This window comes from Rhipicephalus sanguineus, chromosome 1 (genome assembly GCF_013339695.2).
Source record: "Rhipicephalus sanguineus isolate Rsan-2018 chromosome 1, BIME_Rsan_1.4, whole genome shotgun sequence".
Lineage (NCBI taxonomy): Eukaryota > Metazoa > Arthropoda > Arachnida > Ixodida > Ixodidae > Rhipicephalus > Rhipicephalus sanguineus.
In genome coordinates this window covers 20,578,829-20,605,640 of record NC_051176.1, presented here as the reverse complement: position 1 = coordinate 20,605,640, position 26,812 = coordinate 20,578,829, and the positions used below count along the sequence as shown (strand labels likewise).

Sequence of the window (26,812 nt, the reverse complement as noted above, 5' to 3'; positions counted from 1 at the left end):
GTAGAGGGGGCCTCAAGACTCTCCATGAGTGCTGCCTGTTTGACTCACCTAAAATGAAAAGTGTCACTGAATCACTGATCCCATTAATGGGGAGGCAGTCGCCGGGCAGATTCCAATGGCTGACGTATCGGCCCACCAAAAGGCACCACGTTAAGCGCGCACAGTTTAAATGTAGGTCCTTTTAGTGCACCAACAAACGTCGGCTGTGGTCCGAAGACCGAGTTAGAGCCAAGAGTTCATAACAGAAACAAAATGTATTCTCAGTTAAGGCAGAACAAGCATCACACAAACTTGCACACTCGGCAGGTATCAATTACAATTCACAACATCACTTAGATGGTGTTTAAAACAACGGGAACAAACTTACCGTGCTACAAATGCACTCTCATACATTCGAAACTATCCAAGAACACTTAAGGCCTTGAATATTCACCAAACATGTGCAGCCCACAGTTCTTCAAACGTTTCTCGAATATTTCTCTTCCAGGAAACACTCAAACGAACTCCAGCTCTGATCAACGTCATTCAGCGACACTCTTCAAAACAGTGCTCCTACGGTGTCATCACTTGATTCTCCAAGATCGACTGACCGCACTTACACGACTCACTCGAACAACATAACTCTTCGCCGACTTCACCATCCTGTCCTACCCTCCGTCGTCTCTCGTTTGGACCCTTCCTGTTTTCGTGAACATTCCAAGTGATTGTTTGACATGTAGCACGTAGCACAGCGACAGCTAGGGGAAAGGGATTCGTCTCGCCAGTTCGTCTGCGGAGACGGTCGGTTCCACTTTGATTTCTTGAATTCTCCCGATCTGCACGGGCGTAAGGCTGTCGCGACGTCGTCTTCGGTGGAGAGGGTGAGGGCACGCCCTGGACACCTTTTGATGCTTATTTTTTTTTCTTTTTCCGTTGCGCACGCCCGTTGGAGGGAGCAGTCGGGCGGTGACTTGATGCTGTTGTCAGGATGCGGCGGCGAGTGCCTGTTTTAACGCTCGTTTGTGACAAAAATAAGTGCTCTGTTACGAATATTACGCTTCCCGACACTGTAGATCGCATGGGAATACGTGGTACTTCACAGTAGCGTCTCTTCACGCGTTTGAGTTGCACAGCGGCACACAACAGCTTCGTGACATCACACTGCTAGAAAATACCGTCTGCCACACACGCACGCACCAAAAAACCGTACTCAGGCGCAGGAAAGATGAGGCAAGCTACCCACACGGTCACACACAAGAAAGACACGAGAAAGCACACGAAAAAGCACACGGACACGTATAAATCCTGAAGCGACCACATAGTAACACGAACCAGCGTCTGCCTTGCGTACCGTACTAGTGGCGCCCTCACCCAAAACAGCTGCCGCAACTGTCAACTCAGCCGACCCGTGCTTGCCCATTGACGGCGACGCGACGCAGCAGGCCGCACCTGTTCTTTTATCTAGCGGCCGTGGCCATATGAAGGAAGTGAAAATTGGTGCTAAGGAAGATGGCAACGTTCAACATGCTGGAAGACCGCGGAAGGCACCTGGTGAAGAGAATACATAGTACACTCGTCCGTTGCCGGATCATAAATGTACGCAGGTGCAGTGGTGACTTAAACGGACACTAAAAGCAAATAACAATTTGTTAGAGTGAAAGGTCAGTGTTTAAAAATGTTTAAAACGACAATATATTATGAACAGCAGCGCTCTACTAATCGAGAAATTAAGGTAAATGTAGGATACGATATGCGCCACCAGTGGGACATTTTGGAATGAGCCTGATGACGTCAAGAGCCCCGAGTACAATTAATCACAAGTACTCAAACCACTTATAATAAAAAAATAACATTCTGTGCATTACAAGACGTAATAAAATGCTGCTTGTGCGTTTCTCTTTGATACATGGAAAAAAGAACTTGTCGTTACCATAGCAAATGGCGCGGGTGGTTCAAGAGTTCCATTTTTGCCGGGCTGCACTCCGCTCATACGGTCATGTCTCAGTGGTAGTTTTCACTTGCATAGTTGCATCTAAAGGGTAGTTTCATTATCCTATTATGCTGCGCGGGCTTTGCTGGCTCTCGAAACTCGCTCTAACTGCAATTTAGAGAAAATGCCACGTCCATGTAATATCTGCTGCAGCAACGAAATCAGTGACTTTCCAATGGGCGCTACGGAGGGAACTCCTACGCTTGAAGTGTCCAAGTGCAACACTTCTGTGAATGTAGGATGACCAACAACAAAATCTACTCGTGTGCTCACTGCATGTTCGTGCAGAGGATTACGAAATAAACCGTAACGTAAGCAAGGCATGTAACCTGCCCTTCAAAGTACTGCTTCGCTGCAGCGCTGTTTCGTCGGTCTTGTCTGGATGCTGCATGCTTACGGAAGGGAAATGGAACAATAAAGAAATGGTTTCAAGGTTTTAAAAAAACAAAACTGTATTAATAGGAAGGGCTACATATACATAACTTGCAACTACGTCACACCGCGGAACTCTGGGATACTGCGCCGCCATCACCGAGTACATCGCAGCAGACGACACTGAGTGAAGCTGTACGGCGGTCGCTTTTCCCGTCGACACCGTACATCGCAATGACGATTTGTGCAATATTTGGCTGCCGCGCGAGAAGCAAGTGCAAATCAAGTGAAAAAGGACCAGAGGCAGGAATGTACTGTTTGCCGAAGGTGATCGCAAATCAGTGCGCCCGCACAAAAGAGCTGTCAGAGAAGCGGCGAAGCACATGGCTGGCGCGCATCAACAGGAAGGACCTGAAGACCCTGAACAACGTTCGTGTATGCGGGCGTCACTTCAAAACAGGCAAGTTTTATTTCCAACTCTACCCACCTTTTCGCTCAGTGTATCGCCGCGGAGTCGATAATCGCCCAGTTCGTTATGCGCGAGATAAATTTTTGTCGAAAGGTGATGCACCGAATTGAACACAGCGAACGCGCTTTGCTTTTCAGGGAGGCCCGCTAAACTCTTCGATGAGACGAATCCCGACTGGGCGCCGAACATCTTATTGGGCCATGGTTGCATGGAGCAGACGCCGACGAAATTTGCCCGGTACGAGCGCCGTAAATGCGGGCAGCGAAAAGCGCCGCTGTGGGCGACTCGTGCGAAGTTGTGTCACCCAGTACGTGCGACACCATGGACCTGGACGCTGCAGACACGGAGGTTCCGAGTTCCACAGTCCCGAGTTCGCCAGTCAGCACTGCTTCACCAGGCTGCAGTTTTACCGCCGCCAACACAGGTTTGTTATGTTCCAAACTCGCAGAATCGCCATTTGCCATTTTTACTTGCAATTTACGATTGTTTTTGCGATAGCTTTCGCAGATACGGCCACACAGACAGACGTGACTGCCGCGGACCTGAAGGCGCTGGAGGAGGATAATCAGCGTCTTACATCAGAGCTACGGACACTAAGGATTCAGAAAAGTGCACTTGAAATTACCGAGCTGTCATTGCGTGAAGACCCAGAGAAAGTCTCCTTTTACACTGGGCTTCCAAGTTTTGCTGTTCTCTTTTCTATCTATCAGCTACTAGAAGTGTCTGTTAAGCATACTCCACAGCGCTGCCTTGGTAAGTTTCAAGAATTCGTGGTGTTCTTGATGAAACTGAAGTGGAACTTCCCATTGCAGGACCTTGGATATCGCTTTAGGGTTTCCGAGTCAACAATAAGTAGAGTATTTGACAGATGGCTACACACTGCTTTTTGGCGGCTGAAGGAAACTATTGTGTGGCCTTCACGTGATGAAATTTGTAACACAATGCCACAGGCATTTTATGACTCTTTCGGTAGAAAGGTAGCGCTGATAATTGACTGCTTTGAAATTAAAATTGAGCGACCGTCCTCTCTACAGCCAAGATGCAAGACGTGGTCACAATATAAGTCAAGCAATACCGCAAAATACTTAATAGGCATCTGTCCACAGGGGATAATCACATTCATATCAAAGGGCTGGGGAGGTCGAACATCTGACAAACACATAACCGAGAACTGTGGAGTTCTGGACAAGCTGTCACACGGTGATGTCGTTCTCGCGGACAGAGGGTTTGATATTGCTGATAGTTTAGGCTTGTACTGTGCCAAGTTGCACATCCCTGCTTTTACAAAAGGGAAGAGGCAGCTGTCAGCTATGGAGGTAGAAACCACAAGGAAGATTGCAAATGTCAGGATACATGTAGAAGGGTCATAGGTTTGGTACGAAACAAGTATGTGATAATGAAAGCTGTTCAGCCAGTTCATTTTGTGACACGTAAAGAAGGTGACAATATTGCCCTGTTGGACAAGGTAGTAACAGTGTGCTGTGCACTGACGAATTTTTGTTCATCTGTTGTGCCTGTGAATGATGAATAGCTTTTTTTCTGGATGCAATTGAATTGATATGCTCTTTACATTCAGCAAATTTGTTTTTAGTGCATGCCTGAAATTCTTTTTTTCCTGTGTATTAATGCAATGTTTACATGCAGCTGAATTTTCGTGAATGAGTATTCATATTGTATTGTTTACATGCAGGGGACTTTTTCGAGTGAGTGTTTGCCTTTATTTTTGAACAATCTTTTACTATGGCTATGTAAATGTTCGAAGTTTTGAATATATTAAGATATGATATGTTTATTCAATGTTCTCAAAGATTCAATTCTGGTATAACACTATCATGGACGACAGGTATTGTTGCCGTCGACCTTGTTGTGACACTCGAGTTTCATCCGAGTAGATTGCAGAAATAAACAGACCGACTTGGCTGGTGTACAGATGCATTTTATTTTTGGACACCAGTTTTACTGACTTTTTGCTAGTCATTAGATTCACTAGTCATACACAGCTGGGAAACACTAATCAGTGATTACTTACAAAGCTGAATGTCGTCATCACAAGTACACAACTTGAGTCATTTTTCAGTGTCTCGGGCAGTGTGAGAGTTGGAAGTCACAAATAAAACTGCAAATGACCATTCAATGTATTCTATTGTTAGTGCTGACACCTTGATGACTAAATGTTTAAAGCACCATTAGTGCAGAGCAGCTGCACTGTCTTGCAATCTCATATTGAACAGACCTGTATTTACAAATAACGTATCTAGAAAGTATCAACGAAGCAGCAAGAATATGCGACGTAGCAGCTCATTCCTGCAAATAAACATATAGCACTATGACTGATGCTTTTTTACGCAACTATGACATCATGCACAATCAACAATGTTTACTGCTCAATGAATAACCACAGAAAGTATGGCATGTTTTGCGCAAAGAAATAATGCTCCCCTTGACCACATCCCTCGTTATTTCTTTGCGCATAACAGCCATACTTCCAGTGGCTTATTCATTGAACATAAACAGACTAGCCCGGCTACGTGTACTTCTAAATGTTTACTGCACTGCAAAAGCAATAAACTTCATTCATAGAGCAGTCTCAAATGGTGATGTAGGTCACCGCTTAAACTTGTACAATACAAATACCGAGCAGATTTCAAGATTTCCTGAATTTTCTACAGGATAAACACAAGTACTGCCTCATTTAGATGTAACACATGACTAGCATCATAAAGAGGAATGGAGACTAGCAAATGAAAAATAAGGTGCTTCTAAAACATCATATGGCTGTAAGACATGTTGTTGCTAAAATGACATAATAAATGCAAAGCAAATTTTGACATTTCCTGCAACAGCTGATGTCATACATAACTACATGCAGTGTCTCATTCTGAGGTGACACCCGACTAGTTCTAAACCAAGTCAACACCAAAGAACTACAAGGAAAATAAACATTTTGAATGCAGTAACAACCGTGTCATTCTTTAAACATGTGTTAGATATACAGTTAAAACTTTTTAATTATGTCACGACCATGCTCGAATTATCTCATTGAATCGGGAAGTTAGTAAAATCTGGTTTTGTTAGAGTTTTAACTCGCACAACATATGTGAAGGTTTCATGAAACTTCCCACGAAATAAGTAGAGCCTTATCTTGGTGTTACACGTATCAAAGAGTGAATACCTAGGAAGGGAAAAAAAGTTTCAACACACAAGTACCTCTACATAAGCTCTGCTGCCTTTAAAACTACCACTTATGGAGCCTCACTTCAGTAAAATACTAAATAAATAATAAGTAAAATACAAAAATACTGCCAAAAGTGAGACATGTGGTGTATACATGACATATGAATTCTCATTGTAACAGAAGACTAGTAAGGACATTAGGTTGAACAGTCTGAGCAAAACCATGTCTTCTGCCTTGGTGCCCGCTTGATACCTATGCAAGAGTAGTGAAACCACTTGTAAGGGCACTTTTTGCCATCACAAGCCAACATCTTTCCAATTTCCGGGCCTCTGCAGTAGCAATACGCAGCAGTTGCAGCACCACTTTCTACGGCTTCACCTTTCTTAGTAAAAAACTCTGCGAACAGCTCTGGAAGAACAACGCGTGTAAAAAACCGAGTTGCCTTTAGCAAAATCTCATTAAAAAAAACTGCATCCTCCAATACTCTTTCAGTGTAAAGTGACGTAGGTGTCCACACAACGAAGTCGCAATATTTCACACGACACACTGCAATCTGTGCTTGAATTTGAAAATAATATGCATGAGTTCTTTTCAAAACAAGCTTCCCATTCCTCTGCTCAAGAGAACAGTTAGGACTGTTCAATGTTTGTAAAATGTCACAATCCGCTGCAGAGTACGGACATTTCACTTCCACAATGCCATCACCACAGCATGCACAACTTACAAATGAATCGGGACTAGCTGCAAGATGCGGGTACTCCACACATAAAAAAACACCAGTCTTTCTAAGACGAAAATCTCTATGCTGCTGCACTGCTTTGGCCTTGTAGCTGGAAAGGGCAGTGTTCTCGTGTCGCAGTCCCCATTCTGTTGCCGCTGATGAAAACTTTTGTTTCTCAGGGTAACAAATTCGCTTCACTAAGCTCACTGATGGCTGGCTCACACTCGTTGTGCAGACACTCTTCATTACAGATGCTGTAATTCTTCCAGCTCGGTATGCGTACCACTTTGAACATTTAGACTGCTCTCTCGTGTTTCTCTCAACACGAGTCACCATGTCGTCAGTTATTTTAAGTTCACGTAATACCTTCTCTGCACGAACTAGTAAGGCCGGCAAATCTTCTGTTCTGGCTTCTGTGCTCCCTAGACTGCGAAGGAGACACGGCTCATTCTCTTTTGGTGGATGAAAATTTGAACTGTATTTTGCATTAACCATGAATAATGCAGGATTAGCTCCACTCTCTTTATCGCAGCATAGCACCGTTCGAGTTCATCTGGTGTTGGAGCAGGAACTTTTGGCACTGGTCGGGATGGCTGATGGGTGTTGGGAGAATCGATGTGGATGGTGTCCATTCTTTTTTTCTTGGCCTTAGACGACGAAAAGTCAATGTCTTGGAGCCGTTTGAACTCAGTCGTAGGGCTGTATGCAGGGAGCCACACATTGCTCTTGTCCGTGCAAGTCGCAGAGTCTCTGATCCGCACTGCTGTTTCCACCGCAAAGAGAGTTGCACCAACATGAGAGCAAGCTTCTCCTGCACCTGCCATGCAGGTACAGTGGGCAGTGATGATACTGCCATCCAAGTCAACCAAGAGCCAAACTTTTAGTGGTGCTTCCCGCAGGCGCTGTGAATGGTTTACCTACAAATAAAGAGCGAAAACAGCATGTCTTTGATAGCCTCCCTCAATCTCTCAGTGAACACACGTGATTGTTTTCGTTTTCTCTGTGCGTTACAATGAAATTGTTATCTTTAACTTTCTTGGTCGGTTGCAAAAAAGAAAAAAAAAAAGCGCTGAATGAGCACCAGAACTGCACTTTGCAGTGTGCATGGTTAACACAGAGCTGATAATGATAATGCACAAATTTTGCAAGCAGCTGCTGTGCTCCCGTTGCAGCTAATCCAAAGTAAACTGAAGGAAAAGAACAGGGGCTCAAATTCAGGAAAAACATGCGCTTCTACAGCTGACACAATAGAACAGCATTTCGTAAACACCGCACCCGCTAATTCTGCTTTTGTTTAACGCCACGTTACCTTTTAAAACAAGAGCTGTTGTTTTTAAGTTCGTTTAATGTTGGCTAACTTTTTGTGAACATTTCACGTTCGGTGTCTCCCGCATTCCCGCTCGGCGACGTCTCCGCGCAGCCCACAGAAGTCGAAGTTTTAATTTTGCCTAGGTTCGTCTGTCATTTTGTGGTTATTGCTGTGTTTTTGTCACGGCTATGAAATGCGGAGTGCACTGAACTCACCTGACTAAGCACGACGACACGCTCAGACGGCAACTTCTTGGCAGTGATGTTCCGGACCCATCCGCTCGTAAAGTAATTGTGTGAGTCCAGCGATTTGTAGGCCTTCATCTGGTCAAGTGAAACATAATTTGTCGAGAGTACCAGATAATTTATAATGTCGACGTGGGTAACCGTTGGCAGCAGGCTTGCATCAACAGCGGCTTGAGCACCAACCCGTAGCTCATAGGGATCCACGCCGTCGCACAGGGCTATTTTTTCTTTGTACCTGGCCCGCGTTGGTCCTACAAGTTCATCAAAGTATGCAGGACAATGTCCTGAACGATTCTCCTTCGCCATACGGGCAAGGCAAACGATGCAAACACGCGCACAACGCCAAACGATCCGCCGCACAGGCGTAAACACAGCACGGTCACTGCGACGTATGTACTCGGTGATGGCGGACGCAAAACCGGAAGACGGGAACTGACGTCACTTGCAAGTTATGTATATAATTCTTGTCGCTGTTTACATGAACCCTCCCTCTCCTCACCTCAAAGCCAAATGAGTTGTCGGGCACCTTCTGCAAGACTCCTCAGAGGGGATGAACATTGGTCCGATGTGGATCACACAAGTGAAGGCTGCACGCACGGATTTCGTGGTAAACATGGGTTGATCGTGCCGCATTTTGGAGGCACGGCGCACCAGCAGCGTAAACAGGGGCTCACCGAACGGCGCCAGCACATGGGGTGGCCATATTCCCACACTGACAGCCGGATCGCATGCGGCTTCTCAACTGTACACAGCAGTGTCCGAGTATCAGGCACTTCTGCGGGAAACATCGCATTACAATGCAAGCAGAAGCGGCCAGCAAAACAAGCATCACAAGAAGTATCCTTGGTATTCTTGCATGCATTATGGTGGAGGCGCAATGTTGCCAGATAACAGAAGGTGCTGGCGTAGCGCCCGCTAAAGACGGCTTTGGGGAGTGCTTACATCACAAGTCCTTGAGAGGCAGCCAGTTTGAGTTGAGCTAACAGTATGCGGACCACTAAAGCGTGATTTTCTTTCAAACTAAGCATTTCCTTGGCACGAAACAAGCACTACGACGTTTCTGAAATGGTATTTTGAAAGTCCACGCCGAGTTGTATTTTGCCTTTAACGTCCCTTTAAAAGTGTTGGCTGAAACACTGGGAATAAATATAAAGACTGTGCATTCTATTGCTGCAATCGACCATGAAACAGCCACAAAACATGGTGGATCATCGAAAATGTTTGTCCCAGACGTGGTGGATACCCTGCAAGAAATTGTAGAAGAAAATCCATCCTCCACGCTGGAGCATATCAGGACGTCTCTGAAGGCGAATATTGTCACGTGGTCATGACGTTGAAGAAAGTAGCAGCCGGCAGGTTCAAGACAAAACCTTTTATTTGGGCAAACTTGTGCCCGGGAAACGAAAAGTCAAACCACAGCAATACACGGTCGAACAGGGCGTCGGCCGTCTGTAAAACTGAACTGCGGTAAGACGCGTCGGCATTTATACGTGCGTCATTGAACATTCCAGGCTTATCACTGGTGGCTGCGTTAGATCCAGAATAAACCAGGCTATTCGCGTCCTGCGCGCAATCTTAACGGAATGATCTTAAACATTGCAAAGCTTCTGAAACATTGCGGTGCGGTCTGTGCTCAGCATTGCAAACAGTCTTTGTGGGTGAAATCCGAATACATCAAAATAACATGCGTGGCAATATGTCTGATATTGAAATCAGCTCATCGACAGTAGATTGGCTTCTCGATGGTCATGGTTATACAATTAAGCTGGTAACTCGGAGGTCAGTTGACTGAAACTGCACTGATGTTAAACAGCAGCGGCGGATATTTGCCCAATGGCTTTAAATTGAGGGGGCAACAGTAACGCGATACTACATACACGAGGCAATTTCAGCATCCGGTGCTTACATTGTTTTAGAAGGGCGTAACGAGGTGCCCCAGCTATCCGTCTCTCCACGAAAATGAAGGGTGCAGATATAAATATTATAGCCTGCATTATGTGGACTGTATCTAAGGACTTTCTGACACCAGTGTCTGTAAAAGCTGGCTCAGAAGCAGTGCTTTGTTTTGTTCACCGCTGAACTGAGCAGGTTGTCCTCGTAGCACTCATTGCAGCAAGCGAGCCCTCACAGCAAGCAAGTGTATTTCCACTTATCCTCACAAAAAGAAATGGAAAAACAAGATGGCTTCCTAAAATTATTAGTACATTGGTGGAAAGCTACTGGTCCCCGTTTGTTGTCCAATTAGTATAATGTAGGAGTATTCACTCTGAACATCTTCGAAAAATGTTGCTCGTTTTGAAGTTGCAATGTAGTCAGGGATGACATGCTTCGATTAGATTCATGGACATTTGGTTCAAATCGGCTGGCGTTTGCGTTAATTTCACTGATCACCGGGTTAATTTTAGTGGAACTTGTATTAAAATTACTGGCACTTAGATTAATTTGTGCGTTGGATTGATGAAATGGACTGCTTCCCAAACTAATTTAGCTGGGAAAACCTGCTGTTATGGTTCTCAAGTAAGAGACTACAAAATTGGGACTTGTCTGAACAAACCAGTGAGGCATGCTACATGTGTGATGAATGCTATGTAGGTGACCATGTTTATCCTTTTGCCAGGTCTACAGGAACAGAAAGTGGAGGCCTATTCTAAGCTGCGATCTCATTCCGGGGGACATTGCGTCTATAGGTGAGTTTATGTTCAATGCAGTTGCATGCTTAGTGTTTCCACTTCAGAGCAGTGCACTCATGATGGCCTCTTGTTTGCTGGGCCATGTTACAGGGCCACATGTACCAAAGTGACACTTCTGGCTTGCACTTTTGGGTAATTTGGGTTATGTTGCATTGTGTGATTGGTTAGCTGATGGCATCTGTGCTGTGAGATATGTAAGATGTGGGGAAGATTCCAAGTGTATGAAAGGTGTTCTTAATACCTCTTGGCACAAATTTCTCTCAGTAACATTGACAGAATGAAATGGGAGAGTGAGATTTGCAAATATATACCGTATTTACGCTCGTAATTAACGCACTCGTATAATAAACACTCCACCCAACTTTAGTCTTCAAAATTTGTATTCTTTTTCTCCTGTGTAATAAATGCACCCCCCACTTTCACCTGCTGCAGTCCCGCGAACCGACGTGTGGTGCTTCCTTGCCCTAGCGTTGTTCTTTTCTTTTTTATTTTATTAAAAGCCAAAGGTGAGTGCACGGATGGCCGAAGGTGAGGGTTGCAGAAGATAGCGCCATTCTTCCATAGTTACTTCTAGCACTGAAGCAGCGGAGTTTTCGACACTGGGTGGGACAGCCAATCAAAATGACGCTAGACATTTTCGCAGGTTCAAGCCCTACTTCTTTTCTTTCTACTAACCATTCTCACTCCGTGATAGTGGTATCAGTAGTTGTTTTTAGCCTGTCTTGTGTTTTGTCGTGAGTGATGGGCCGAAATGTGAGCTACACAGCCGGTTTCAAGCTACAGGCTGTGGATTACGATGTTGACCACGGAAATCGTGCTGTCGGTAGGCATTTCGGAATTGACGAAGTATGTGTGAATTACTGGCGGAAGCAGCACGACAAGCTGCGTGCTATGAATTGGGAGTGGCATGTCCTTTAGGCTACCGGAAATTGCCTGGCGTTGAAGAAGAGGTCTTGGAATATGTCTGGGACCTGCAAAAGGAAGGCTGTGTCGTTTCGCACGAAATGATCAGGATGCACGCCCGAGCCATAGCCAGGAAGCATGGCCTCGCAACCACCGCTTTCTCAAAGCGAATACAGTAAAAGCTCGTTAATTCGGATTGCACAGGACCGAAAAAATGTCAGAATTAACCAAATGGCAAATTATCGAAAAGATCAAGAAAGCAATGAACACGTGCCTATTGCATCATTGCATTTTCATTTTCTTGGTGAATACGTAAATCCAGTACTTATTTCGCATAAGAGCAGTGGAAAAGCCGCCATTTTTGTCATTTGCAGCTTCGTTCCAATGCATAGGCGGAGAGTTTTCATTTTACCGGAGGGGGCGGGGGCCCGACTTGCTCTTCCACATTTCTCTCTTACTCTCCACGCACATACATACATATATATATATATATATATATATATATATATATATATATATATATATATATATATATATATAGAGAGAGAGAGAGAGAGAGAGGAGTCCAACTTCCAAATTAAAGAATTTAATGTAACTTTAGTCTCTTAGGTGCCCGCGATATCATAATGAAGATCTGTAAGTGGAAGACCCTAGCTTTATTTTTCAATTTACACAAAGACATCGATCCACATCGTAACTCTTGGCTCGAAGCGAAATTTTCGTTGACCGCGTCACGTAAAATCGATTCACGCAATGCGTGGGGCTAGGCTTTACTTTGTTAAAACATGCGCCACACAGGAGACAGTAGGCTAACGCTATCACGGGAAGCTTTAATTATATGCCAGTGAGTTCAATTCATGATGGCCGAAAGTAATGCTGCGATGGTAGCAAATACCATTTGCTACCACTACACCTTGTGCGAAGCTGCGGTTATGTATCTGGACGAGTAATGGAGTTGCTCATTGGTGGCCGAACTTTTAGTAAAACCCTCTACTGATAAATCAAAACTGCGTACAATCTTTTCTCGGCACTTTTATAAGCAGGCATGTCGAAGGGTACCAATATGTATAGGCAACCAAGAAATTACCCGTTTTTTTATTGGCGAGTAAGTTTGTGCGAAAGCGTTCAGTGGCTGACTGTGTCGGGAATGCTTTGTATTCTGAGTATCATTTTTGTGTTCTCAAAATCATTCACTATGGGGTTCAAGACAATTAGAGCGCAGCTCTTAGGCGTCCGTTCCTGCGTTGAGCGGCATCGCCGTTGGCGTCGGCGGCATAACCGATAGCGCGAACGAGGACAAAAGAGAGTGAACGCGGAGTCTGTCGATATCACGAGATACTGGCCTCTAACCTCGCTTTCTTCCTCTGTCGCGCGCGCTGGCCCCTCGGTCGGAGCTCGTGCGCATGCAGGGCTGGCACGTGCACTGCGGCTGGCTTCGCTTGTCGTAACGGGGCTGTGGGCGTTTCACTTGGTTCGCGACATCTGCAATGCACAGAGTACAGTAGACTCTCAGTAAACGGAAATCTGTTAAACGGAACTGCTGCTTAAACGGAACAACTGCATCTAATATAATTGGTTTCATACTTGGATTCTGCACTCCTGTTCATCTCTCAGTAAACGGAACTCCTGTTAAATGGAACACATTTTTTTGGTCCCTTCAGGTTCCGTTTAACGAGAGTCTACTGTATATAGTGTGCGTAGCACTCGAGCGCTGGCAGTTTCTGTGGCAATATGTAGCGAATGTTACATTGCTACAACTGCGGATAGTCAAAACTTCAAACACAGCTGGCGTTGCCCGAACACGAGGCTGCGCTCAGCGAATTAGGCAGTATCGTAATCGCCGGCAAATTTTTTAATTTGTCATAGCTTAAGTCGTCGCTTCAGTTGTTCATCAGCACAACATATTCTGCACGTGAAAATCCGTTTGAGGGGCATTTTTCCATTGAATGTTTGACTTGTCGCTGGCCCATGTGCCGAACTTTAAATGGCTGAAATGAAAAAGAAGCGGGCATAAACAGCCTCCTTTGAAATAGCTGCCAGGCAGGACGACCCGGGGACCTAAGCCAAGCTTTTAAAAAATACCCTGGGCCGGCGCCAGGGGGGCTCTGCCCCCCCATGAGGCAGTCCGGGGGGGGCCCAAGCCCCCCAGCCCCCCCGTACTCTCCGCCTATGTTCCAATGTGACCGTGGCTTAAGACCTCCGTGCCTTACGCTGATGCATGCTCTGAACGCATTCGTTATTACGTACCGCCACCGCCACGTGCACATGACAATAATTTTTTTCGTCGGAAAAATGTGAGGCAAATGATCGTTTGTCCATCACAATGTTGGTAGCGAGTTTTATGCCAGCATGCGGACCACGTCTGAAGCTCTTCATCTCGCAGAAGAACGTGTTGTTGGGCGAGTTGATGCTTGCTAAGAGACATAATGCAGCGCTAAAACACGATCACAAAGAAGGGGAACACAAGATGACGGGCTGCCAGGTCAAGCACACTACCCAATATACTTGGTGTGCGTCGGGGGTGGTGTATGAACTACCCCTAACCTGTGGGAAGTCCTACATAGGACAAACGGGCAGATGCGTTAATGACCGCATGAGGGAACATGCAAACAATTTAAACAAGGATCCCGCCGCGCACCTTTCGGCGCATTGCAAGACCTGCTCTTGTGAGCCGAGATTTAATGATAATATTAATGAGAACTAACAGACAATAATGCCAAGGAAAGTATAGGGGACGTTATTTGTAGTAATTAGGATATAAATGTGAAGTAAAGTGGACGAAAAGATAACTTGTCGCCAGCAGGGACCGAACCTGCAACCTTCGAATAACACGTCCGATGCTCTACCACTGAGCTATGGCTGCGGTCATCTTCCCGTCCACTTTATGTGCATATAAACCTGGGAGTGTTAGTCAGGGCCGATCGCAGCCATGGCGGTGAGTGTGGAACACTCTTTTTCTGCCTGTTGGCGTCATGTAGCACATGATATTTCTACGACCTGGCAGCTGACCTCGCATACTACCTGAAGGCACGAAGTCTGCCAAAACGAGACCCTCGCTATGAATGAAGGAAAGAAGATGACTTTTAAGGGCTCGTTTTTCTTTGTTAAACACAATATTAATGAGAACTAACAGACAATAATGCCAAGGAAAGTATAGGGGATGTTATTTGTAGTAATTAGGATATAAATGTTGTAGTGAAAAATACAACGACGAAGCAGCCTAGAAAGCAAGCCCCGCCTTAGTGGTAGCCACGTGACCCGAGCTTGCGCTTGCTTGGATTTTGGCCCCTCGACGTTCCTCGTCCTTCCTTCTCGTTTGTACGTGAATAAACCACGTGACATTTGGTGGAGGTGCGTGGATTCTCCGTACGAACCTGGAACTTCGCTCCCGCAAAGCTCCCCCCTGTCCGTGACACCAACATGGCCAACGAGACCCCTCCCCGTGCCGGACCTTCGGCCGTCCACGTCACCTGTGGCGCCGTGTATACCCCGCGAGATCCACCCATCTTCTCCGGCTCAGGTGAATCGGACGTGGAAGATTGGTTGTTAAGGTACGAAAGAGTCAGCGCCAGTAACAAATGGGACGACCAAATGAAGCTTGGCTACGTCACGTTTTATCTCGCGGCCATCGCGCAACTGCGGTATCACAACCACAAAGCTGAAATTCCAACTTGGGCAGCTTTCAAGACTTCTGTTACAGACGTCTTTGGGTGGCCTATGGTTCGCAAGCTTCATGCCGAGCAGCACTTGCATCAACGTGCGCAGCAACCGGGCGAGAACTACACGGGCTACATCGAGGATGTCCTGAATCAGTGTAACCGCGTCAACTCCGCCATGACTGAGGAGGAGAAAATCGGGCACATCTTGAAGGGCATCGAGGACGGCACATTTCAGATGCTGCTCGCGAGAAATCCTACCACGATCGCGGCACTCGTCTCACTCTCTTAGAGCTTCGACGAGTTGCGTAGGCAGCGCGCGATCGCCTGTCAAGCCCTCACGACGCCCGACACGCTCTCAAGCTTGCAGCTAGCTGCCCGTCCTGCCGATCAGCAGCCGGTTCTGTCCACGGTCAAGGGCTTCATCCGCGAGGAGGTAGCGCCCCAGCTATCATTACTGCCACTCACGCACGAGCCTGCGCAGGCTTTGCCTCCGGACCTTCAACACGCCATTTGAACCCAAGTTGCTGAGGCCCTCCCACCGATTTTCCAACAAGCACCTGTCACTGTGCCACTTACCTATGCCGCCGTCGCTGCTCGCCCGCAGTAGCCTATGCCATATTCTCGACCTGCCATGCCGCCCCATCCCTTGCCGACGACCATGAGCGCTGCGTCGCATACCTTCACGAGACCTTCAACTCCATTTTACCACCGCCCAGACCCGTGGAGAATGCCGGACAATATGCCCATCTGCTTCGCCTGTGGTATTGCTGGACACGTCGCCCGCTGCTGTTGCCAATGTCCTTCTCCATTTGATGCCGTGGGCAGGCCTGTTGCGTCGTCGTCAAGGACGCCACCCTTGACGATCAGTGACCCTATGCCAACCACCGATCACCTTCTCCTCGACGACGCTCCCTGTCACCCATGCGTCTCCGACCTACTACAGAAGAGGGAAACTGATCGCTGCAGTTCCGGAGCCAAGAGCTGCATGCGAGTCGAACTGCCCAAGGCCTCCATCTTTTTCGCTGCAAAACATTATCGACGTCAATGTTTAAGGGACCGCTGCACAAGCGCTTATTGACACAGGGGCCTCCGTTTCCGTAATTTGCGAGAACCTATGCCGCAAGTTAAAAAAGGTGACCATGTCGCTCTTGGGACTAATGCTCCGCACGGCCAGCTCACAGTACATAGCACCTTCTGCTGTCTGCACTGCGTGTGTCATTATTCAAGGTGAACTCTACGTCATCGAGTTTTTCGTGCTAGCGTCCGGCTCCCACGATGTTATTCTCGGCTGGGACTTCCTTTCACGTCATTGTGCCCTCATAGACTGCGCCTGTGCAGAAGTCGCCCTTACGCTGCTGCAAACTGCTCTTTCAGTGGATCCCCTTCCCGATGCTTACAAACTTGTCGTTGCTGCAGACACAGATATAGCCCCGAAAACGTCCACCCTGGTAGCCCTGACTTGTAGGGCCGCTCCAGACGGAACTGTTCTGTTCGTCCCGTCGGAGGTATTTCTCCGCCGCCGCGGCTGGCGACTGCCGTTTGCGGTACTTGCGGTTGAATCGGGTGCTACGATTATGCTGGTTGCCAACTCATTGACATCCTCAGTTACATTACTTCGTGGGAATATTTGGGCAACATACAAGACGTTGACCTACTGCGCTCTCTGGAGTTCGCTGCAAACCAACCCGACCTCCAGCTGAATGCCGTGACACCACCTGTTGCCACTCCTTCCGCTCCAGACGTTTTCCACCCTTCTGTTGCCGCTGATTTATCGCCGACACATCGACGCGAACTCTTAGCCCTTCTTCGAGAGTTCCGCTCTTCCTTTGATTGCGCTCAACCATCTTTGGGTCGTACAACGAGCATTGCGCATCACATTGACACTGGTTGTAATGCTCCCTTACGCCAATGACCATATCGAGTTTCAGCGGAAGAGCAGCGTATTATGAACGAACAAGTGAACGATATGCTCAAGCATGGTGTCACCCAGCCATCCCAGAGCCCCTGGTCGTCCCCTGTTGTGCTTGTGCGCAAAAAGGATGGATCAATCAGATTCTGTGTCGACTACCGCCGCCTGAATAAAATAACTTGGAAAGATGTATACCCATTGCCACGCATCGACGATGCTCTTGATTGCTTGCAAGGAGCAGAATATTTCTCGTCTTTGGACTTACGCTCGGGTTATTGGCAAGTTCCAATGGCCGACCCTGACCGATCCAAGACTGCATTCGTCACTCCTGACGGGCTGTATGAGTTTAACGTCATGCTGTTCGAACTCTGCAGCGCCTCAGCTACCTTCGAACGGATGATGGACGACATCCTTCGCGGCTACAAGTGGAATACCTGCCTCTGCTACCTTGACGACATCGTCGTTTTTCCTCGCGATTTTCCGACTCGCCTTACTCGCCTTCGTGCAATTCTCACGTGTCTCACCTCTGCTGGCCTTCAACTTAACATCAAGAAGTGCCATTTTGCTGTGCGCCAGCTCATTGATACTAGGCCACGTTGTCTGCAAGGAAGGCGTTCTTCCGGACCCTGTGAAACTCCGCACCGTGGCCGAGTACCCGAAGCCCAATTCGATGAAGACGCTTCGAAGTTTTATTGGGCTGTGCTCGTATTTTCGTCGATTTGTGCGCGACCTCACTTCTATCATCGCGCCTCTTACCAATCTACTGACAGCCTCCTACGGCCTGTCTGCTTGGTCACAAGAGTGTGGTGAGTCTTTTATGATGCTATGGCACTTATTAACGTCGCTTCTGATGCTTCGTCACTTTGACCCTAATGCGCCTACGAAGATCTTGGTGCAGTACTAGCTCAGTGAAAACCAGGATATGAAGAATACGTCGTTGCTTACGCGAGTCGAACCCTCAAGAAAGCCGAGTGTAATTATTCCGTCACAGAGAAAGAGTGCCTCGCCATTATCTGGGCTTTGGCCAAGTTCCGGCCGTACCTTTATGGCCGCCCTTTCGATGTAGTGACGGACCACCATGCTCTATGTTGGCTGTCATCGCTGAAAGATCGGTCGGGACGCCTCGGTCGTTGGGTGCTTCGCCTACAGGAATACGACATTCGTGTTGTGTACTGATCCGGCCGCAAGCACTCTGACGCTGATGCGCTATCCTGCTCGCCGCTACCGGCTGACACAGCTTCGTCATCAGCTTCTTCAGCTGTCTTGGCGCCAATTGACTTCGCGGACATGCCATCGGAGCAACGCAAGGATGCGTGGATTTCCTATCTTCTCGACTTTCTAACTGACCCAGTAGCTCATCCGGTCTCAAGAACTATCTGTTGTCAAGCCACGCATTTCACTAATCGAAACGACCTCCTCTATCGGCGGAATTATGCGTCTGACGGTCGGAGATGGCTGCTAGTGATACCATGCCACATGCGCGCGGAAATCTGTACTGCTTTCCACAACGACCCGCAAAGTGCTCACGCCGGCGCTCTCAAGACCTACAACCGCCTCCGTCAGCGATACTACTGGTGCGGCATGTATACATTTGTGTGCAAGTACATACGTGCTTGTACTGCTTGTCAGCGCCGTAAAATTCCACCTCAACACCTAGCCGGTACACTTCAGCCTCTGCTTTGTCCGGCGCGTCCATTTGATCGCGTTGGTATCGACTTATACGGACCGCTTCCCTCGACTTCTTCTGGAAATAGGTGGATAATTGTCGGCGTAGACCACCTCACATGTTACGCGGAAACTGCAGCCCTGCCCACAGCAACCGCAAGAGAAGTTGCGTTTTTCATCTTACGCAACTTTGTCCTTCGCCATGGTGCTCCCCGTGAACTTTTGAGCGACAGAGGGCGTGTTTTTCTGTCTGACGCTATTCAAGCCTTGCTCGCTCAGTGCAACATCGTTCATCGCATGACGACCGCATATCACCTGCAAACGAATGGCCTCACTGAACGATTTAATCGCACTCTTGGCGATATGCTGACAATGTACACCGCATCAGACCAGACGAATTAGGACACTGTCCTTCCGTTTGTCACGTACGCGTACAACACCGCTATGCATGTGACCACAGGTTTTTCACCTTTCTTTCTCTTGTACGGATGTGATCCATCATGCACGCTTGACACAATGCTTCCCTACACGCCTGACTCATTTGAATACACTGCAATTTCTGATGTTGCCAGGTACGCCGAAGATTGCCGACAATTGGCCCGTTCGCTGACAACTGAGGACCAAGGCCGTCAGAAGCTAAGGCACGGCATCGACCGACCTCTCTCTACTTTCATGACAGGTGCCCTGGTTTGCCTTTGGATCCCACCGAACACTCCTGGCCTTTCGTCGAAATTACTGGCCCGATATCACGGGCCCTACCGCATTCTCACTCATACGTCCCCATTTAATTATGAGGTTGAGCCTTTGACACCGTCCCAAGACTTACGTCGTCGTGGTAGGGAAATCGTCCACATGAGTCGCCTCAAGCCCTATTATGACCCAGCCATACTGACAACACCTTAGGTCGCCAGGATGGCTACACTACTCACCGGGGGCAAATGTAGTGAACAATACAGACGACGACGAAGCAGCCTAGAAAGCAAGCCACAGCGTTAGTGGTAGCCACGCGACCCGAGCTTGCGCTTGCTTGGATTTTGGCCCCTTGACGTCCCTCATCGTTCCTTCACGTTTGTACGTGAATAAACCACGTGAAAATGTGAAGAAAGTAAAGTGGACGAAAAGATAACTTGCCACCGGCAGTGCCGAACCTGCGACCTTTGATGATGTAAGGATCCTCGGCAAAAGCAAATATAAAACGGCGCATGAACTTCTTGAGACATTCCACAAAAAAGAGAAAAATAGGGATTGCGTCGCAGTCAAACGTCCGTCTATCTGTATAACGCAGAACACAGCTTCTTCTAATCTTTGATTTGACATGCCCCCTATAGCCTGTGCGATTTGATGATGCTTCTGCACATAAGGATTTCTATATATGTACCTCACCTTCGTAGTCTTGATTAAAATTGTGAGTGGCGCCTGTCCCGTCGTCTTGTGTTCCTCTTAGTGATTGTGTTTTAGTGCTGCATTATGTCTCTTGGCAAGCACCAACTCACCCAACAACACATTCTTCTGCAGTATATTTCTCATACAGTGGGCCCCGCTTTCCCTTCTCCTGCCTTTCTTAATGTGTACACGCTCATCGCCAACATCGTGGAGGCTACTTGTCGGGTGAGATACATCGGCTTTTGTATTAGGTAAGGCTTCTACCCTCATGAAGTGGCTGCCTTCTTCGGCACCACCACACCGACTTGGTGCCACGTTAAGCGGCCGCGCAAAATTCTGTGTTTCAAATTGTAGAGCAAGATTCGTCTTTGTCATGACTGGCTAAAACTGTTGTGCTTCTTTCATTACCCTGACTGGATAGCTGCGAGAGAGCTACAAGTCTTAAAGGGCTCGTGAAAAAAAAAATGAAGCGGCCCGGTTCTAATTTTCCCTGCTTCAACAAGGATTAGACATGCTCATTCCGAAATATTTCGGCGCTATATTCAGTCTCTAATTAATGACGCCCGTTTGAAATAGCAGTTCTCTCGGGCTCCTAAACAACTTGTGGCACTACCGGCCGCCATAGGCACTAACGTGTGATGTCATGCTAAGGGAAGTTATAGACACAGTGTTAGCTTTCTTTTACTATAAAATATTAGATTTATAGGAACTTAGAAAAGAAACAAATAATGCAGCAGCTTTTGCACTCTGAGTTGAGTACTGTGCAAGTACAGCACTTCATCTACTTGCTTCCGCTTTCAAGTACATGCGGGCTCTGTCATGTTTCTTCGCTCGCACGGTGCAGCATCCCAGTTTTTTCTTTCTGGTTGCGTTAAGTTGTGTTTTACGGCGTGTTTTGGGTGGCTTAGTCTTCGCTATGCCAACCGTGTGCGTCGTCAGACAGTGCCGTAAAACTTGTCAAAGTGGAAACAATGTTCGCTTTCACAAGCTGCCGGCGTCAAAATCGAAACGGTATGATTCCACGAATTTTGGCCAACTATGACTCGGCAAACATCGCTGCGTCGCCATGTTTTGTCGACGACAGAGACTTCATTGGCTGGCTCAGGGATGACAGCTGTACAGTTGAGGGGAACATGATCTGGGAAATCTTAATTGTGATTTTATAGTTGTTAAGAGAACCTGGACAATGAAACTAGTCGAGGTATAGTATTGAATGGACGGCCAGGATTCCGAATACACATGTAGTTGAAAATTTTCGGAAAACGTTTCATGGCCCCTTTAAGGACGCACCGTGTGTCCATGAAAATACAGAGGCTGCATGGACAAGCATCTTGGTCAAGCTGTTGGGACACCTAAGGAAGCCTCAAGAGAAAGGCGCCAGTAACACCGGTAATAATGGTTTGCTAATAGTGGGTGGCGCGTCCGTTCCCGAAGACTATGCAAGGATTCTTGGAAAAGGACCCAAATACGGAGTGGCCACTCGGATACCAGCGCACGAGTTGGCAGCACTGAACAGACGTTTGGCGGGAACAACGAACTCTGAGCTACGCAAACGGTGCCTTCTAGAAGGTATGGACTGCCTACAAAAATACACAACCAAAGACACTGTTAGCGAAAAGTGCTCCCTAGGATGCCTGACTAGTTATGTTAAACACAATAATCTGTGCCTCCCAAGAAAATGTTTTCTGAAAAAGCATCATAGGCAGTTTCAAAATGCAGTTTCAAAATGCTGTGGGTATAAGTGTAGATAGCTTTTTAGTTTTACTTGACGCTTACCTGAAGAATACTTTTATCACGTTTGACAACCGTTTGTATCTTCAAAAGAAGGGCATTTGTATTGGCTGGTGCGTAGCACCTTTACTCTGTGACATATTCCTATTGGAAGTAGATCAGAACATTGACAAATGCCTCATGGGCATGCCTGTTTCAGAAGTTTTCAGGTATGTCGGCGACTTTTTGTGATGAACCGTACGTGTCGCTTTAATGTTTCCAAGGTCGACAAGGTTTTAAATGTTTTTAAAGAAAATGGCAAAGGCCTTTTACCCATGAGATTCCCGCTGGAAATACCATACAGTTTTTAGATTTGAGCGTTACTTTTTTCAAAGGATCATGTATGCTGGGGCTATTTGCCGAGAGCAAAAAAACAAAAAAGAGCTTCTGCCGTACGAGTCTGCCTCTCGAAGCTGGTGAAGAGGGCCATTGCCACACTGTGTCTGGGATCCTCGCTCAGGAAGTCTTGTGAGCACAAGATGCAGGATAGTTTTGCTTACCTATTGACACGGTTATCAAAATCCAATTACCATCATTCGGTCATTGCGTCTGTGGTGGGTTCCATGCACCGTAAGCTAAAAGCAGGGGCGCTGAAAAATGAGGCTACAGCTGGTGAGCGGAGCAGCCAACGGCCGGTAGTCGTGCCTTATGTGCATGAGTTGAACCATATAACTTGAAAAAAGTGGCTCACAGGTACGATGTACAGTACAGTCCACTGTTAAAGGAAACACCCAAATGAGCACCCTTCATATTGCTTGCTCCCTAATGGCAAGTGGATATGAGAAACTTCATTCGTGCATGGCACAGTTCTGTCAAAAGGAGTTGCAACTGTCAACCACCGGTAGTCTTATGCAAATTTAAGGCACTGTGCTTTTTCAAACGAGCAAAATCCGAACATGCTCTCCCTTTAACAGTGGACCCATCTGTACTTGTGGTATTTTCCGCACCCAACAAGCTGGCCCAACTGTGTCCCCGCGTAATGGGCGCCTCCAAGACGGGCTGCCAGGTCAAGCACACTACCCGATACACTTCGGTGTGTGTTGGGGGTGATGTATGAACTAATATAGGGACTTTAGTATGAACTACCCTGAACCTGTAGGAAGTCCTACGTAGGACAAACGGGCATATGCATTAATGACCACATGGGGCAATGAACAATTTAAAGAAGGATCTCGGCGCATTGCAAGACCTGCTCTTGTGAGCCGAGATTTAATGATGTAAGGATCCTCGGCAAAAGCAAAGATAAAACGGCGCGTGAACTTCTCGAGGCTTTCCACATAAAAGAGAAAAATAGTGATTGCATCAGTCAAACGTCCGTCTATCTGTATAACGCGAAACACAGCTTCTTCCGAAATGCCTCCGATCCTGGAGGTGGTGCAAAACCACGTTAGGTGCCGAACGCTTTCAGAGGAAGGCGGGGGAGGATTAATACATCGAGTGAGAAGAAACAGAAGAAGATTGCTTTTACCTCTTAGGCGAATGCATGAGGGACCTTTTCTTTTTGCACTGCTCCCTAGAGGGCACTAGGGGGTTTTCGGCGTGCAAGTGGAACGTCCTAGCCATACACAGCTTCGATGTGGAAGGAAAACGAAGTTTGCTGTATTATGCAGTCCCCCATTGAACGCACTGTTGGACGCTTTCGCGGAAGCTCGACTTGAAGCGAATCTCCATCTTCCAGGCGACCCGGTGCATGCTGTAGGGTCTGAGGATATCGCCGCTCTTGGAACACATGGATACAGTTCGCGTCGTCGGGAAACCAACAACACGTTCATATTTATTAAGAACAAAGAAAGTAACAGCGCTAACAGCGAAACATTAAGTTGGCAGTCAGCGCTTGTCCCGTGGTCTTTGTTCATTTGTCGTCCCTGTTCCATTCGCGCTGTTACTTTCTTTGTTCTAATTATCAATCAATCGATCAATCATGTTTTTATTTTCGTTCTTCGTTTACACGATAAAACGAAAAAAGGTGGCAAGACAAAAAGCTGCTTCATCACAGCTTGACAGAGTTCCTGCCACCCGTACATAGGCAACATATAGCAAAATATATAAGCAAAAAATGAATACAGAATAAAGTATTTATCTTCTATTTACACTTCAACGGCCTCACAGAACATCTGTTTAACACAATATGAAATAAAGGAATAAATACAAACAATACGAACAATAAATATGAACAGTGATGAAACTACATCGCGACACGTATTTACTAACTACTACAAGTTCTAGTACACCATTTTATCATAATACCATTGGTGATAATCAGACATAGTATAATTGAATGAAGAAAATTTATTTAAGGTGCAGAGCTTTTTTTTTTTTTTAGGCCACACAGAGATAGAGTAATTCTTGTTTTGTTAGTATTAATACAGTAAAGCCTCGGTGATAGATTACGGCTCGTACGAACTTCAGGGTGATACGAACTTTTCTGTGGTCCCGGCCAAGGCCCATTAGCCTGCAGTGTATTGGAGTACGGTTGTTGCGAACCGATTTTGACCCCGCCACGTTGGATATGAACGTACGCTAGCGCACAGGTGCGAACAGGTGCTGCCCGCGCTGTCGGGGAAGGTGCGACAGTCACGCGCGGGCGCGGGCATCCGAAACACCACCGCGATAAGAAAATAACAGCATCAAAGACAGCGATTCTAAAATTTTCTTTCCTTCATCTATCGAGCACAAAGCGCTTCTTAACGCCGCGGCACTCTGGTGTCATGCAAAAAAGTTTAGTATGATTAGGAAGGGGCTACCAGCAGTCACGGGTCACAACACATCTGGTTCATTAATTACACGCGCGCATTCACCGTATATTTACGAGTACAAGTATGATCGCTGACGTCTAAAACTTTACTGGCTATCATTCAGAGCTGTTCATGACGTCGCTGCGGCCCTGAGACACACTGAATCAAAACGTATGCCAACTTTCTTTTGTCGTATACTAATTTTCCATGTTTTCTGGTGATACGAATTTCGGACGACACGAATATTTTTGGTCACCCCGCGAGATTCGTATCACCAAGGTTTTACTGTATATCTATGTCTCGTGCATAGTATGCGTTTAATAAAGTGGCATTGTGTGTTTAACTCTTTCTGTACCATAATGTGTGCGAGAGAATGGAATTTCATGTGGTGGTTTGTACCTAAAGGGATACAACACGACTGTTTCCTTTAAGCTTGCTAGGTCTAAAAACTTGTCAAGTTTGCCAAGTTGAGCACTTTTATACATTATTAGTAATTTGTGGGTGTAGATTTTGTCCGATTTTATAATTCTATACTTACGAAAAAGTGAATCTGTGTGTTCTAAGAACGGGGCGTTTTCAATAGACCTTGGTGCTTTTTTCTGCATTAATGTAAGTTCATGTAGCTTTGTAAGTGGTGTTTCCTCACACTGATGCGCAGTAGTACAAGTGGGAGTTAAGCAAAGCGTAGTATCAAGTCCGTTTCGCATTAGCTGGAAGAATGTGGCAACGACGACTCAGCACACCAGCAGCTTTACTTAATTTAGTCAGTAAGATTTTTATGTGCTCATTCCAGGACATGTGCTCCATAAAGATAACTCCGAGTAATTTTACAGATTTTTCAATGGTGATTTGGTAGGGACCTAGTGTTATGTGCCCAGATGCTATTTTTACAGATCCCTGTGGACGAAACAGGACACATTTCGTTTTGGATTCATTTAGGTTCAGCCTATTGTTTTTGCACCACATGTATAGTTGCTGACAAAACGTCGTAGCTTTAGGTATTATTTCGTTCATATTTATTCCTTCTATAAGGTCTGAGGTCTGTGCAATCATCTGTATATATGAGGTACTGGCACTGATCATAAATTCGTACGATGTCGTTTATGTAGAAGAGGAAAAATATTGGGCCCAATATACTTCCCCGAGGAACTCCGGACTCAATGGGCATCATCCAGGATTTATGTTTGCTTAATTCGACGTATTGCTGGTGGGAGTTTAAAGAGCTTTTAATTAGTTGCAAAGCTGTTCCTCTAAAACCACAGTGTTCTAATTTATCAAGTAGTATTAAGTGGTTGACTCGGTCAAATGCCTTGTTGAAATCTAAAAAGATACCTAATGTCGTGACCTTATTTTAGAAATTTTTCAAACCAACTAGCCTTCATCAAGTTGTTATATTTATTAACCTCTTCTTTTACATACGAAGAGCTCGCCGGCTGAATCTAATACACAACTAGGACCACGCTAAGTAAGCTTCCACAGTAACAATGCAATACACAGAAAACATAAACACAAGACAACATAAGACATACAATGCACCGCGAATGCGGCTTCACCGATGTTCGACTCACCACGAGGGGCCCGCAGGAAACAAGCCACGGTATCGACCCCCACGGACCCACCGTGGGAGACGTCCATCCATTCATGCTACCAAACCCAAAGAGACTCGTTGCTGTTTTCTATGCGCCGGCCTAACCTCTCCACAGCGGCGCTGCTGGTGCCACCGCGCTAACCCTAACCCGCGCGAACACAGTGCCACATCTCACCCGCCGGCCGTTTTGCCTAGCTGTGGCCTATCCACGAGACGCGCATGTGCCATGAGGCGCAAACAGCTTTACATC

General features: G+C 46.6%; 1 protein-coding gene across 1 annotated transcript in view; it reads left to right on the top strand.

Moving 5' to 3' along the window:
• The window catches only part of LOC119389803 (endoplasmic reticulum transmembrane helix translocase), a 554,079-nt gene that overhangs the window by 83,059 nt on the left and 444,208 nt on the right, over positions 1 to 26,812 (top strand). The window contains exon 5 of the mRNA XM_037657194.1: positions 10,878 to 10,947. Within this exon, the coding sequence (XP_037513122.1) occupies positions 10,878 to 10,947 (70 nt within the window). The remainder of the gene's footprint in view (positions 1 to 10,877; positions 10,948 to 26,812) is intronic.